At 57.4% G+C, this 15,595-nt stretch overlaps 1 protein-coding gene across 3 annotated transcripts; it reads left to right on the forward strand.

The window, feature by feature from the left end:
* Positions 1–325: 325 nt before the first annotated feature.
* On the forward strand, positions 326–13,021 carry CCDC124 (coiled-coil domain containing 124). 3 transcript variants are annotated; one of them, XM_080382998.1, is made up of 5 exons: positions 326–481; positions 1,841–2,012; positions 10,007–10,193; positions 10,571–10,685; positions 11,027–13,021. In XM_080382998.1, exons 2-5 carry the CDS (start codon positions 1,854–1,856, stop codon positions 11,229–11,231), a joined length of 666 nt encoding a protein of 221 aa, XP_080239124.1. In that variant the 5' UTR covers positions 326–481; positions 1,841–1,853; the 3' UTR covers positions 11,232–13,021. The 3 variants fall into 3 exon arrangements, with proteins under 3 accessions (XP_080239124.1, XP_080239123.1, XP_080239125.1); XM_080382997.1 differs by having other exon boundaries at positions 445–516; XM_080382999.1 differs by having other exon boundaries at positions 479–506.
* Positions 13,022–15,595: the final 2,574 nt, after the last annotated feature.

The raw sequence follows: 15,595 nt of genomic DNA on the forward strand, positions 1-15,595 counted from the left end.
GCCCCTCCCACCCCTGTGACAATGCCCCCCGCCCCGCTAAGCACCACCCACCCAGCTAACAAAGAGCCTCGCCCCGCTAAGCCCCGCCCATCATGTGAGGCCCCGCCCCTCCTGGCCCCGCCCACAGCCTCCGCAGGAGCGGCTCGGCCGCGCCGTCTTGGGGGGGGCGCCGCCATCTTTGTGCCGGGCAACGGAGGCGGCGGCGGCGGCCGGAGCGTGGGCTCTCCCCCGGCCTTCCCGCCACGCTACGGGCGCTGCCGTGGGCGGCGGCTGTTGTCCGGCCCGCCGCTCCCCGCAAACCGGGCCCGGCGCGTTGCGAGGGCAGAGCAGACCGTGCCCTTAGCAAAGATGGCGGCGGCGGGACGCGCGCCCTGACAGCCGCCGGCGTCGCTCGCCTCGCCCCGCCCCGCCCCTCCCGCTGGAGCGACAGCGCGCACCGGTGACGTATAAGACGCGCGACGGCCGGAGCGGTGGGGAGCGGGTAGGAGGGGGCCTGGACCCGGGCGGCGGGCTCAGGTCTCGGGGCCGGCCTGAGGGGAGAGGCTGGGCCGGGGGTGCGGGAGGGGAAGGGCTGGGCTGGGGGTGACGGGGCAGGGAGGCCTGGGGAGGGTTTGAGGGGAGGAGGAAGGACTGGGGGGGCAGGCCTGTGCCTTGGGGGAGGGCAGGGGGCCGAGGAGGGTGGGGGGCTTGGGGGGCTCGGGGGGCGGCTGGGGGGCTCGGGGAGGGGGCTGAGGGGGGGGGGGCCGGGCCTGTGGGGACGGGTGGGGGGGAAAGCTGTCCCTTCCCTGAGCAAATGGGGGTGGGCAGCCCGGGGGGGCTCTGTCGAGGGAGGGGAGGGTTGGTGGGGGCTCTGTAGGGCCCCAGGACGCGGTGGGGTGCAGGGGACACTGGTGTGGAGCGGGGCTCTGGCCTCGGGGCAGGCCGGCTCTGGGTGCGGGACCTGGCGCTGGGCTGGGCCCTTGTGGCACTGGGAGCGACCCGTGCCCTCCCACGCACCGTTGTGCTGTCCCGCAGCCTTGCCCTGGCACTCAGCCCAGATCGTGCCCTTCAAGAAGGGTCAGAGCACGTATTGGGGAGGAGAAGGGATTTAATCCAGCCCAGGCTTTGGAAAGCCTGGGACTGAAGCAGCTGTCCCTAACCAGCAGCCCTTCTCTGTTGTTTCTTGCTTAGCAAATAGTTTTCTGCCATTAAAAGTAAAGATTTAAGATCCAGAGCATGGTGTCTGCACAGGCAGCGCGGTGAAAAGAAGGGCTTTTCTTAGTGCCTAATTCATTTTGAGGCTCCCATTGTGCCTGGCTTTTAGGACTTTTCCTGCCTTAATGATGCAGGGGAGATTAATACAGCACATCCGTGTGGCTATTTATCCAAGTTAAATGGAGCCACGAGGCTGCGTTTCTGTGCAGTCAGAGGGCGTGATGCAGTGTTTGTGCTGCTTCATCCTTCTCTGCTGGCAGCAGTGAATTCCCCTCAGAGGCTGCTGGTGCAGAACGAAAGCACCCAGCTTCGTTTTGACTCAGCAGCAGAGAGTGTTTCAGCTTGCAGGGTGGTTGTGCTTTTGATTCAGTACCAGGAACCCAGCAGCTTGGTTTATCGTGTTATTGCAGCGCAACACATAGGCAGGAGGAACTGTCCTGCACTGAGGATCTGGGGCAGAGGGAGCAGACTTCCTCATGGGTGAGCTGGGAGATTGCTAGATCTGTTCTGCCCAGGATCTTGAAATAGCGTGAGGCAATAAGGGGCGCTTCATGATGTAAACTCCAGCTGTTCCTGCTTCCCAGGGTGATGGTGAACCCAAGGTGCTGTCCAGGGCAAGGGTCTGAACCTCTTTTCCTCTCTGCAGAGCACCTTGAGTGATGCCCAAGAAGTTCCAAGGTGAAAATACCAAGTCGGCTGCTGCCCGTGCGAGGAAAGCAGAGGCAAAGGCAGCAGCCGATGCCAAACGTCAGCAGGAGCTGGAAGATGCCTACTGGAAGGATGAAGACAAACACGTGATGAGGAAGGAACAAAGGAAGGTGAATGGCTAGTCAGGTAGACGGGTATCTTCTAGCTGGTCCTTTGCTAAGCCTGTGAGATCCAGGCTTGCTTCTCTTCCTCTGGCCCCCAGCTGTAGCTGTGTCTCCACATGTTGTCCTGTGCTTAGTTTCAGGCAGAAGAGTTGGAACTAGTGGCTTCTCTGGGAGCTAAAAGAAGCTGAGTGTGGGAGTAAGTGTAAGCTTTGATGTGCAGTTCAGAAATCTGGTGGTTCTTAGAGCTGACTTCCCAAGGGAGGCAGTAAAAGCTTTATTGTTGGAATCATTTAAAATTGAATTAAGTAAAAGATCAGGAACTCTGCTGCAGGGCTTGATTTTTTTGACCAAGCAGTTCTTTAGCTTCTTTCTTTCTTTCTCTTCCTTTCTTAATTTTGCTTTGATTTTTGTAGAAGGAAAAAGGAATCTGCAGGGTCAAGGATTACAGAGCTTTTTTCCCCTCACTGACTTGGTGTGCCCTGCATCAGGACACGTCTCTCAAAAGATTTGCTCTGGTTTGCTCTGCCCTGGGTGCCTGATTGCCTCTGTTCGATGAACAGAGCACTTCAGTGCTCATTTCTGGGTTTGTTGGATTTTAACGTTGTCCAGCATCAGCATGAGACAAATCTACCTTCTGGTTTTGTGGATTTTTCTAGAAACAGTTGTTGTTGGTAATTTAGCTGCCTCTTCTGAAATTATTTCTTTCCCCTCGTGCTAACCAGACAGGACTTTCTATGAACAACGTAAAAGGGATTTATGGGGTTACTGGGTTTGTGCACAGTGAATTTGGTGCTACTGAACTTTGTGTGTTGTACTTGAGCACACTGGCCGGGCAGGCAGGAAGCCAGCACGTCCCCGTGACCTTGGTAGCTGCGTGCTGTGTACGTCTGCGTGAGTTCACCCCTAATATGTGTCTTGATGTTTGGAATTTGGAGTCCTGTGTGCTGTTCCCAACAGAATCCTGTAATGCTGCCTAATTACTTCCTGAACAAGGACTTATTATTGCTTTACTTAAGACTTGGCCAACAGTGACCTATTTGGCTGGGCTTCCAAAACAGCCTCCTGCAGGCAAGGGTCATGGGAGTCTGGAGAGGGGAGCTGTGCCGGGAGCTGGAATTGCTAACTGGAAAACTAGGGTCCATCCCAGAGCTGCAGAGTGGGTTTTGGAAAAATCAGTGAGGTAATTTCTCTTCGTCATCTCAGCTGTCCCCTCTCCTTGCATCAGCATAGCCATAGTCTCTAGGTCTGAATTTCACCTGAATGCTGTGGTTTCGTGTGTTTGCTTCCCAAGGCCCTTCCCTGGGGACATGCAACTCACAGCAGCAGAAGTCTCTGCTCAGATGGGGAGCTGTCATGCCAGAAAGGCTCTGAGCCTCACCGCACCCACACAGGGGCTCTTCCTGCTGCGGGAGCCTCACGCAGGCACTGCCACAGCTTAAGTAAAGGCTGGGGCTTTGTGTAGGTGAGCAAGTGGCCAACAAACAGGAATGAGTGGGTCGCTGGGGGAAAATAAATCGGTGAAACCTTCCTCAGCTGCTTCTCCAGTGCCATCAGGCTGGAACATCCCCACAGAGAATGGAATAAGCTGCCTGTGCCCCATCGCATCCCAGCAGGGAAGGGATGCGTGACTCAGCTTGTAAATGACTTTCCATCCTCATCCTAGGGAGGGCAGAAACCAAACCGTTAACAGGAGTCAAACTTCCCCGGAGAAGTAGCTGTTCCGCGGGTGGTGCTGGCATGGAAATAGCGCTGCTGGCCACGGCCATATGTTGCAGGAGGGACTCGTGTCGCTCTCAGCTACAGCACCCGGAGGAGGGGATGGTGGTGTGTGTAGGAGGATGTGCTCAGCACCTCGCAGTCAGCGCTGAGCAGCTCTTCCCAGTTTTTCCAGCTCTTCCCCGTCTCTCCAGGCGATGGCAGTAAGACGTTAATGGCGTCTCAGTGCACCCATGCAGCACTCCTGAATTCCTGCACCACCAGCAGGCAGGAGCAGCTCAGAGCCTTCAGGCCGTGCCGAGACCAAGACCAAACCCCCATGCACCCCTTTTGATCCTTTTCCCCCTGCAGATAACCATCGGAGCCTCCGTGAAATAAATGAGAGTGCCAAGCTCTGGTTTTGTTCTGAGGTTTGGTGGCTCTGCGTGGCAGCCTGGTGGTCTTGCTGACAGGGCAGCAATGCACATCAACGTTAATACTCGGTTGTAGGGAAGCTCAGTATTCAAAATGCAGTGCCTGCTGTCGTGAGACTCGCTGTCACCAGATGACTGTCCTGTTGTTGGCTTTTGCTGCATTTTGGGGTTTCTTTAAACACTGCCACCCCCTGCTCTGAGAGCAGCCTTTGGGGCTGATCTCTGCTAACAGAGGGTGACACTTGTTTGGTGGCTCTGTGATGCATAAAGGAACATCTGAGCTAATATCGCCAACCTGTGATGTGTGTATTCCTCCTCTGGCACTTCAGCACAAGTCACAGCATGTCTCCTTCCCTGGAGAGTGCTGGCTGGAAAGCACAAAGTACATCCTTCTTGCTGGAAGACTTAGGGGTTTACCTAGGTAACTGCTTTTCTTTAAACATTTGGGTGTTTTCATCTTTTCTGTCCCTTCCCACTCTTCCTCTGCAAAGTTAGGCTGCAGCTCAAAGCGCAGCACTCCTCATCAGCCTGATCACAGTGTGGTTTTCTCTGTGCAATTAGCTAAAGTGTGTCATGATGAAACAGCCACGGGCGCGTGTGTGTCCTGGGTAAAACTGCAGGCAGGCTTGGAAGGGTGACAAGCCATTAAATGCACTGGAGCATTATAGGAAGAAAGGACTGGTGGGGTGTCTGTCAAGGGCAGAGGTCTCGCAGACAGTCAGGCCTTCTTCTCTCTGGTGACCTTGGGTTTAACTGCTCTGTGCCCTGTGGGTACGTACAGGGAGATCTCACTGGCTGGGACTGCTGCTGGAGCAGAGGTGTCCGCTGGGAATTTGGCTGCATCTTTCAGTCTCCTTCCCAAACTCCCGCTGGAACATTCTGGCTGAGGGAGATGAGCCCTTCTCCCTGTTCAGGCTGTAGTTTGCCTGGGCTCTCTTTGCTGAGTGCCCATATGCCAGGAAAGCAATTCCTCCTTGTTCAGCAGCAGCTCAAAATCCCTTGGCATCTTTCTTTTTGCCCGGCACGTCATGGCATCGGCAGCACCGTCCTGCAGAGGTTTCTCCTGCAGCTTCACTTGGTGCCTTCGGTGGAAAGGGCGAAGGAAGAGCGTGTGGGTGATGTAGGAGCGAGGAGACTTCTTATACATACAGGGACTGAGGAAAGATTTAAGTTAAATGCAGGGTGAGTACTTGTGCTAGAAGAGTGCAGATAGTACACGAGGGAGCAAGGACTCTTGGTGCGAGTTTTACGCCTTTATCATTCCCATTAGCCTTGGTCACAGGGTGTGGGCTGGCAGCTTGTGTACCGACAGGTCCCAGCTGCAGTGGTATCGCAGACAGGCAAGTGGTGACTTTCTCTCCCCCCTGTCCTCTGATTCAGTGCAGAATTACTCAGCTGTGAGCACCAGCTCTTATTCAGATAAAATGTGAGACAGGTCAAATGACTGTTCTTCCCTCTTCGGAGGATGTCTGCGTGGAACCAGGTATGCAGTACTGAAATCTGGTGGGTTGAATGAGCAATGCAGGGGACAGAGGTGCAGCAGAAAGACCCCTGATGACACCAGCCTGGGGTTCAGACCCCCAGAACCAACTTCCTCATGCCTGCTTTGACTCCCTGTGGGCAGCGGAAGGGGTGTGTTTCATCCCGTCTGTGGCAGTTTGACCTTGGCTGGATGCAAGCTGCCCACCAAAGCCACTCTCACTCCCTTGCTCAGCTGGACAGGGGAGAGAAAACACAGCAAAAGGCTGGTGGGCTGAGGTGAGGACAGGGACATCACTCGGCAGTTACCATCACAGGCAAAACAGACTCGACTTGGGGACATCAGTTTAATTTATTACCGTTGAAATCAGAGTAGGGTAATGAGAAATAAATGCAAAACTTAAAAACACCTTCCCCCACCCCCCTGCTTCTTCCCAGGCACAACTTCACTCCCGATTTCTCTCCCTCCTCCCCACCAGCAGCGCAGGGCACAGGGAATGGGGCTGCGGTCGGTTCATCGCACATCTCTGCTGCTCCTTCCTCCGCAGGGACAGGGCTCCTCACGCTGTCCCTGCTCCAGCGCGGGGTCCCTCCCACGGGAGACTCCTCCACCAGCTTCTCCAACGTGAGGAGTCCTCCAGTGGGCAGTGGTTCTTCCTGAGCTGCTCCAGTGGGGGTCCCCGGGGGGTCCCCAGCCTGGGCTCCTCCCCACGGGGCCACAGGTCCTGCTGGGAGCTGCTGCAGCGTGGGCTGCCCACGGGTCACAGCCCCCTGCGGGCAGCCCCCTGCCCCGGCATGGGGTCCTGCCTGGGCTGGGGGGGGATCTGTTCCCCCGTGGGCTCCATGGGCTGGGGGCACAGCCTGCCTCGCCGGGGGCTTCCCCTTGGGCTGCCGGGGAACCTCTGCTCCGGTGCCTGGAGCCCCCCCGGCCCTCCTTCCTCACTGACCTGGGTGCCTGCAGAGCTGCTGCTCTCGCATATTCTCACTCCTCTCTTCTGCTGCAATTTGTTGCACGGGGGGTTTTTTGCCCCTTTTCTTAAATCTGTTATCCCAGAGGTGCTACGACCATAAGCTGATGGGCTCAGCCTTGGCCAGCGGCAGGTCCGTCTTGGAGCTGGCGTTGGCCCTATCAGACATAGGGGAGGCTTCTAGCAGCTTCTTACAGAAGCCACCCCTGTAGCCCTCACCCCTGCTACCAAAACCTTGCCACACAAACCCAATGCACCATCTTCAAGCTCTGCTGTACCTCAGAGAGCGTGGTGAGCACTTGGACAAACTCCAGGTTGGTTATGCCCCACTTGCGCTCTGACTGCGTCATATTTTTGCATTGTGGTGCTCTTCTGCCGTGCGAGAAGCGGTGTGCTTCACCAGGCTGGTGGCGTGCTTTCCAGCCGTCCTCAGGGCCTCATGCTAAGAGGTTGATTGGGAGCACTGCTGCTTCAATTGACCGCTTGCTCTCAAAGCTGTGTGCGTGGAACCTTGTTCTCCTTCTGTCTAGCAGGTGGAAAGCTGTTCTGAAAGCTAATGAATTGCTCCTTGCTCAGGCGGTTCTCTGCGAGGCTGGAAACTTGCGTTTCAACACACAAATCCTCGGGAACAGGAGTGTCCAGCTAAATGGATCTCACCCCCGGCTCGTCCCAGTGCCCTGCGGAGCAATGTCGAGGGAGATTATTAATTTCCTTTCCAATTTTCTAATAGCTTTGTGGTATGTTTCACTTTGAGAAATCCAAGCCTCTCTTTCATCAGGACGTTTACGATTCATAAAGGATTAGTCTGGTTTGGCCCAACCTGAGAAAAGTCTCCAAAAATTACAGCTTCAGGCCCCTTGGGCTTTGGGATCAGTGAGCAGGCAGCTCCACGCTGCTGCTTCCGAGCACCATGAAAGGTGCAGAGCAGACCTGGACGTGATGGGCCACTGGGGGAAACCTGAGCATGTAGATTTTGCAGGTCTTGTGACAAATTAGTAGCGGGTGCCAGCTTATTTACTTTCTGCAAATAGAAACTCAATTGTAAATGTCAGAGAGCAGGGAGTAGCGTACACTGGCAGCTGGGGCAGAGGAGTAATTGGATGTCCCCTGCAGCACGCAGTGCAGGAGGAAGGCTCTGCACCCTGCTTGCACCTCTGTTTCCCCTTCGCTAAGTGGATGTGTCCTCTTTGGAGTGTTTTGTTTGAAAGGAGCTAACAGCAGCAGAGCATTATCCTTGAATTTCTGCTCTGTCAGACGTGTTGTCATCTCAGCTGGGGCTGTGTGATGTGAGACAGGCTGCTGAGCTAGCTGCCTTGTAGGACAGTTCCCTTTCTGTAATAAGCAGGGGTAAAAGATAATCTTCTCTAACTATAAATAACACTTCTGTTTTGGAATGTCTTGCTCCCCTTCCCTTAGGTCATTAGTACTTGTGTATTCAATCCTTATCTGTCTCCTGAATTATTCAAGTCACAACCACGCCTGCAGCCTTGCTGAGGTGCTCACCATGCCAGCAGGTTCTCTGGGTTACCTTGTTCAGTCACCCCTGAGCGTCAGAGTTGGGATGAGCAGTGTGGGGACAGTTTATTTGCACTAGCCCCCCTTCCGGGCATGATACCAGTGTCCTGAATATGCGGTGCTGCTTCTCTTGCATGTGCTTTACATCTAATTAAATGGCTTACTCTGCCTGCTGGACCTTCTGTGATTGCTGTGGCACTCCTTCTGTTTTAGCATATTAATCTCTCCCGTTTTGGGATTTCTCCTGCATTCTTCCTTAAAACTGCCTGATGCTCAAGCGGAGGCTGATGGCCAAGCCGGAGATCCCAGCTGGAGCTGGAGCTGCCCTGCCCTGCGCTGTGCTGAGTGAGGATGGGCAAAGCACCGTGGCTGTTCTTGCTCAGGCATACCCCTGAGCATAATTTTTTAAGGTGGGAGAAACAGTCTTCCCCCTCCGTTTGTGACACCCTCCCCATTACAAGAGTGGCCAAAATCCTTCCTAATCTGGGAGACTTGAGTACATTTGTTTACTCAGCCTTTACTAGAAGAGGGAGAGGCCTGACAGGAAAGCAGTGGGCAGGGAAAGCGGGTGTCTTAAAGAAATAAGTTTACACTTTGAAATCATGCACGGTCCAGTTGCCAGGGCATTGTGTCTCAAGGCACTGGCACTAAGCACTTAATGACCAAGAATTTGAAGACTGCCAGATGTAATAAAGGCTTCATCCCTCTAATGGCTTTTTTCCCATCCTTGGCCCCAGCTGCTCCCAATGAGGCTAGGTGAGCCATCCCTTCCCTTCCCTGCCGGATTGAAAGGCCTGGTCCTTGCTGCACTTGACAGAAGCAGCAGTAGCCTGAGGGTGTGTTTTGATTCAGCATTTGTGGGCTTTGATTCTGTGTTTTGATGAGGTTTTTCTTTAAACTCTTGAGCTGTGGAGCAACTTACAGGGTTTTTTTGTTTAATAGTGTTTCAAACCCCAGACCTGCTTACCATCTCCAATGTGGGCCCTACCCCAATGTGTGTAATTCTGCTCCTACTCCTTAAACACCGATGAAGGCAGCAGGTTGCGTTACTGCCGGGGTGGTTTGGCTGCGCAGCTGCCTTTGAGTAAACCAGTTCCATTAACGCTCGATCAGTTTGTTGTGCCATCCCTGTGAATAATGGATGAGAGCCGTAATTAAGTGTCCATATAACTAACCTCAATGCGAAATGCTTTGCAGCATGTGATGCTGCTCCAGACAGAGATGTTCACTTGTTGTTTCTTTCTTTTTGCCAGACCATACAGGCTTTGGGAGAGGAGGAAAAAACCTCCAAGCCAAAGTGCTGAAAGCCCCTGAGGGCCTGTTGCATGGTCTTGTCACCCTCTTCCCTGAGCCTTGGAGGGCAAAGTGGCTCTTAAACTCCTTTTGGAGCACTTTAAAATTACTACAAGAGCTGCAGTGCTTGTTGGATTTGGTCTAACGGCCTGTCCCAGCTCGTGGGGAGGGGTGTGAGCCAGACCTGAGGACAAATTCAGCCTCTTGACTGGCTTGTCTCGAACGACTGCTGAACTTTCAACCTCTGACCACTTATTAAAATTAAAATGGAAAATTTAATCTGATTGTCAGCAGTCCTGACTGGTACCTCCTGCTCCTTCTCGATAGCAGGGTTGTGTTTCGCAGTGCTGACATCATGGGGAGCCAGCTCATGGTTGCAGACAGGGCAGGGACAGGGGAATTACTATTCTGAAAGGACTATCGCTGTCTCTCTGGAGGTCAGGGGGAAACAGCCAACGTCCTTTCTGATAAGGTGCGGTCAGTGCTGCGTTAGCTGCAGAAATGAGGTGCCTGTTCCTGTTCAAGCGGGGTTCCCTGATCCTGTAAGGGATGGTTTGATCCCTCTGCCTTACCAAGGTGTAAGGATGGAGGTGACCTGGTCCTCTCTCCCTTTCAGGAAGAGAGGGAGAAGCGGCGGCTGGAGCAGCTGGAGCGCAAGAAGGAGCTGCAACGCTTGCTGGAGGAGGAAGACTCAAAGCTGAAAGGGAAGTCGCCCAAGCAGGTCACTCCGGGCAAAGTCACCAGGGCCCAGATCGAGGAGACAATCAGAAAAGACCAGCAGCAGAAGGAGAATGCAGATACAGGTTCGATGATACCATAGAAAGGCCCTGACAGCAGGGGGGGGGGCTGGGAGGTGGGAAGGGGAGGGCTGTTCCTTTTTTACCTACTGTCTCTGAAGGACAAAGTGTTTGGAAAGCAAGAACTGCCTGCAGCTCTGCTCTGTGCTGCATGTTTTGCTGCGTCTGGGTCTAACACCCAAATGGGGGGGAAAGAAACGTCCTGTCACCTTGAGGTGGAGAAACAGAGCTGCAGAGCAGGCACACTTCCAGGACTGGGACTCAACTCTGGCTGGGTTTTCTCAGCACTTTCTTCAGAGTGCTCTGGAAAACCCTCTTCTGAGGGTTCTGTGTGGGCTGGATTTGACATTAACGGCTCTCCCTTTCCCCGCCTGCCTCTGCAGTGGAGAAGGAGAAGACTCACTTGGAGGTCCCCTTGGAAGAAAACATCAACAGAAGGGTACTGGAGGAAGGATCGGTGGAGGCCAGGACAATTGAAGATGCCATTGCTGTCCTCAGGTATGTGGCCATATCCTACTGCTGCTCTCCTTTGAAGGCATTGCTTTCCTTAGGAGAAATTCTTGCAGATAAAGCCTCCCCCAGAACCAGCTTCGTTTTACGCTTTGACACTGATATTCTATCTCCACAGCAAGGACAGGACACATCCCCTGCCCTGTTGTTCTGTGGAGAGTATTTGAAGTGGGCAGGGGAAGGAAGTATCACGGGGTTTTCTGCTTTATCACCCGAGTTATTCTGTACACACTTGGTTGCACTGACAGGGGATCAGAGCGGGGCGAGTGGCTGGTGTCTGCAGGGAGGTGTCGCTGACGCGTGTCTCCCTCTGAATTCCCTCCTGGCAGCGTTGCCAATGATCTGGACCGGCACCCCGAGCGCCGGATGAAAGCTGCCTTCACAGCTTTTGAAGAAGTCAATCTGCCACGCCTGAAGCAAGAGAACCCCAACATGCGCCTGTCCCAGCTCAAGCAGCTCCTCAAGAAGGAGTGGATGAAGTCTCCAGAAAACCCCATGAACCAGAGGCACAAGGCTTACAACAGCCAAAAGTAGAACTAGAGCTGATCATCCCCCACGGACAGTGGGCTGGAGCCCCAAGGCTCTGCTCTGATGAAAACAGGAGACACAAGGAACCTCCTCTCTTTTTGTTTCCCTTCCCTGCCCCCACTTTCTGTCTTTCTCTGTTCTTGGATTTAAGTTAAGCAGGAGGCCACGGCTTGCCTCGGGACCCTGCAGCATCCTGCCGTTGTCACTGACGGCCCATCCCCCCCGCCGTGCTCACCCCTTCACAGGCAGCTGGTGCAGGGCAACCTGGACAGACTAACACTACTCCCATGCTTCCGAATTTGGTTGTTGTCTTACGAGAAAAGCTACTGTCTCTCTCCCAAACCTTCAGCCTGGGCAGCACGTGCAAGGTGCAACGTCAGTGCTGCTGTCTGCCAAGGTAGGGACCCCACCACGCTGGCTAGCACTGTGCGTTAACCCACTCACAGACCTGATCTGAGCCAAACCACATTCATCCCTGTCTCTACCATGGCTGCGCTGCACCCTCACGCTCTGGCAGGGTGAATTTTTGCAACTGTCCATGAAGAAGGCACTTACCCACTGTTGCTGGAATGTCCCTGAAGAGATTCCAGGCCGGGATTGCTGTTGGCCCTGCCTGCTGCCAGCCACCTCTCTCCTCTTGGTCTTGCCTGGCGGGAGAAAGAACCACAACAGGAGCAGGAGCTCTTGTCAGCACGGGGTTGTGGGGAAGAGGGAAAATAACCTTCCATCTTCAAGGAGGAATGGGAGAAATAACACAGCACAGCGTGGTTCCTGCCTTGTCCGCACAGGACGCTGGTGCCAGACTTCTCTGTGTGACTTTTCTGGTGGCCTTGTCCAGAGCCTCACGCACTGCTGGTGGGACAGGAGGGTTCTTGACGGGGCTGCGACCCTGGTCTACCCAAGAACTGCCCCGAGAAGGGAAGCTGCTGCTTCTCCCATCACTTCTTCCCCTGCCTGCTCCCAGGCAAGAAGGTGCCCTGTGGACCTGTGGAAGGGGGATGTGGGACTGTCAGCTCCGCAGCTTCCTCCGCTCCTCCGCTGCTGGACGGAGGCTCTAACCTGGCTGTGCCACCCCTGCTCCCCTCTGGCCAGAGCCCCGTGGTCTCTCCGCTGGCCCAGGCAAAAAGAAATCGGTGAGCTCCCTTGGGAGCCCACGGCAGCACCGGGGCAGGGCTGGAGGGGCTTAGCCCCAGAGCCACGGCGGAGTCCTGCCCCTTGCCTTGAGCAGGCGCTGGGTTTTCCTCTTCCCTCTCCTCTTTCACATCTCTTCTGGTCTCCTTTGGGAACGAAATTCCTTCCTAAGGTCTAAACCCTTGGCCAGGCAGCAGTTGGTGCTCACCGGTGTGTATAACCAGGGCTGCCAAACAGAGACAAACTCATGGCGGGCTTGGCATCCCGCTGGGGTTTCTTCTGACAGTATTAAAGAAATTGGGTTCATCCCAAGCTGGGTAACGGGGAGCATGTGGCCCCCACCCCTGCAGGGGATCGCCGCAAGCAGGCAGGGAGGGTTGCAAGGATCTACCAGGCTGCAGAGGCATTTGCACCTTGGCAGTGAGGGGGTGTGATGCTCTCGAGCTGAAGGTGAAAGCCTGGGGCTGTGTTTTGGGCTCCCCCACCCTCTGCTTGCAGAACCGGGCTGAAGGAGCGGGGCCAGCCCCTGCCGGTGTGTGCCGCCCCCCGCCCCTGCTCCCCAAGCCCAGCCGGTAAAGACAGGGAGGAACGCAGCCCATGTCTCCCCTTTCTGTGAGTTTGTTGTGTTTGAACCCTATTAAAAATCAGCACACGCATCCCCCCCCCCCCAAACCCTGTGGAGTTGTTGAAGGAATAAAGGGTGGAGGGCTGTGGATTCCCGGCCTCAGGGGGCGATTTCCTCCCCTGAAGCGGCCGCTCAGAATCCTGCTGGAGTTTGTTTGGTGGTTCCTGGCTGGATTGGGGATTCCTCGGCTGGGGGGGGAGGGGGGGGGGGGAGGGCTCTTTGTGCCTCCCTCCCCAGCAGGTTGTGGGGTGCGTGGCTGAGGCGCAGCGATGGAGGAGGCTGCAGGCAGCTGCCCTGCCCTTGCCGGCAGCTGACGCGCTGCCGAAGCCCCCCGCGCTGCCTGCGCCCTGCCTGCCGGTCCTCCGTGCTGAAATAACGAGCCCACGTGAGTGTTGAGCCCCCCCCTCCCTGGTCCCCATGTCCCCCAGGCTGCAGGGTGCCCCCCCCCCTCCATCCGTCGGGGGGAACCTCACCCGCTCCCCCCCTCCATGGTGCAGAGGCCTTGGGCTCTTGGCTTTGTGCAGCGGAGCCCACCCTCCTCCTCCTCCTCGGCACTGCGGCAGTGCTGTCCCCCGGGGGGGCCGGGGGGGGGGGGGAATGTTCTGATAGTGACTGCAGGGGGGGCTGCGGCAGGCAGGGCCCCCCCTCCCCTGGGGTCCTGGAGGCTCTGCTCCGTGCATGGGGGGTGGAAGGGGGCTAATGGGGGGCTTTGCCCCCCCAATCCAGGGGAAGGATCCCCCATTGCGAGGGAGGGGTTGTTGGGAAACCTCCCCAGTGCAGGGAGGGGGTTCCCCCGTTACAAAGGGGGGAATCCCTCAGCGGGGGCATGGGACCCCCCCCCCCAGCACAAGTGTGGGGTTAACGCCCCGCCCCCCCCCCCCCCTTTGGAAAGGCGGGATGTGGGGGGAATCCCGCGGGGCAGGAAGGGGTTAACGAGGGAACACCGCCCCGCGCCGCAGGCCGGGGGGTCCCGGTATGCCCGCCCCCCGCCCCCCCCCAGCGAAGCGGCTACTGGGGGTGCCCGTGCCCGCCGCGGGGGGGTTCCCCGCTGCCGGAGAGGGGAGGGATTCCCCGCCCCGCCCCTCCGGGGATTCCCCCCCCCCGGGGCGGGGGGGGCCGCGCTGGCTCCGTGCGCAGCCCGCGGGGGGGGGGGGGGGCGCTGCCATGGCAACGGGCTGCTCCGCTGCGGGGGCGGGGGAACCCGCGGGGGGGGGCGGGCACACGGCCCCGGGATCCTCCCGGCGCCCGCGCAGCCGCGCAGGGCTTACACCGGGCATCCCCCCCGCGCCCCCCCCTGCACCGGGCATCCCCCCCTCCTCCCGCCACAACGGGCACCCCCCCGGCCCCGGGCACAGTGCACACCCTCTGCAGAATGCACGCTCTGCACCATAACCCCCCCACGCAATGTGCACACCCCCTGCACCAGACAGCCCCCCGGCCCCCCCCCCGCCCTTGAACCACGCACCGCCCCTGCACCATGCAACGCTCCGGGCACCGCTGTGCCTGCCCCCCCTCCGCACGCCAAACACACCCCCCGCATCATGCACCCCCTGCACACTGCAGCAGCGTGCACGTAGCACACCCCAGCACGGAGCTGTGCGTGCAAGCCCTGCGCCGCTCTGTGCACGCTGCCCCCCCGCCCCCCCCCCACAAAGCCGTGCACACAGCCTCTTGCACACGCACTCACCGCCGTGCATTCACCCCCTGCACGCCGCACACAACACAAAGCACACCCTGCGCGTGCACACGCCTGCACGCTGCAACCCCTCTAGTCGTGCATTGTGTGTACACCTCCCTGCACGCCCCCTGTGCTCACCGTACCGTGCACCCCCCCTTGCACACACACCGTGCACCCCACCATGTGCAGAGCTCCCCTTGCACACCCTACTATGCACAGATGCCTTTGCACACACCCCCTGTACACTCCCTGTGCGCAGCCCCCCTTGCACACCCCACCACGCACAGCCCCAGTGCACAGCCCCCCTTGCACACCCCCTTGCAAACCCCACCATGCACATGCCCTGTGCGCAGCCCCCCTTGCACACACACCCTGTACACCCTTGCCATGCACACCCCCTGTGCACACACCCCCTTGCACACACACCTGTGCTTTGTTCAATGCACAACCACGGCCCCTGCACCCTCCCAACTGACACATGCAGCCCCCGTGCAAAGGCCCCCTGTGCACACATGCACCCCCTCCCTGGTGCAGGGTGCTTGCACGCGCGTGTGCCCCACTGCCACCCACAGCTCTCTGCCTTGTCAAAGGGAGCGGGAGGCAGCTGCAGGCAGGTGGGCAGCACCACCACCCCCCACAACACCCCCATCCCCCCACAACACCCCCACCCTGCCCACACCCCACTGCAGCCTGCAGAGCTTGGGTGCGATGTGCACCAAATCCAGGGGCCTGCTCAGGGGTGTCCCCCACACACACCCCTACACCTGGGGGAATCCCTGCTTCCCCACCAGTGGCAATTGGACCCCTGGGTGCCACGCAGCAGCTGGGTACAATGCCCAGGTGGGTGCCCGTGGTCCCTGCGCCACCTGGTCCCTGTGCCACCCTGGGTGCTGCATCCTGCACATGCACCCGTGCCAGGCCAGCCAGAGGGCTGCT

The sequence above is a fragment of the Falco punctatus genome, assembly GCF_963210335.1.
Source record: "Falco punctatus genome assembly, chromosome: 4".
Lineage (NCBI taxonomy): Eukaryota > Metazoa > Chordata > Aves > Falconiformes > Falconidae > Falco > Falco punctatus.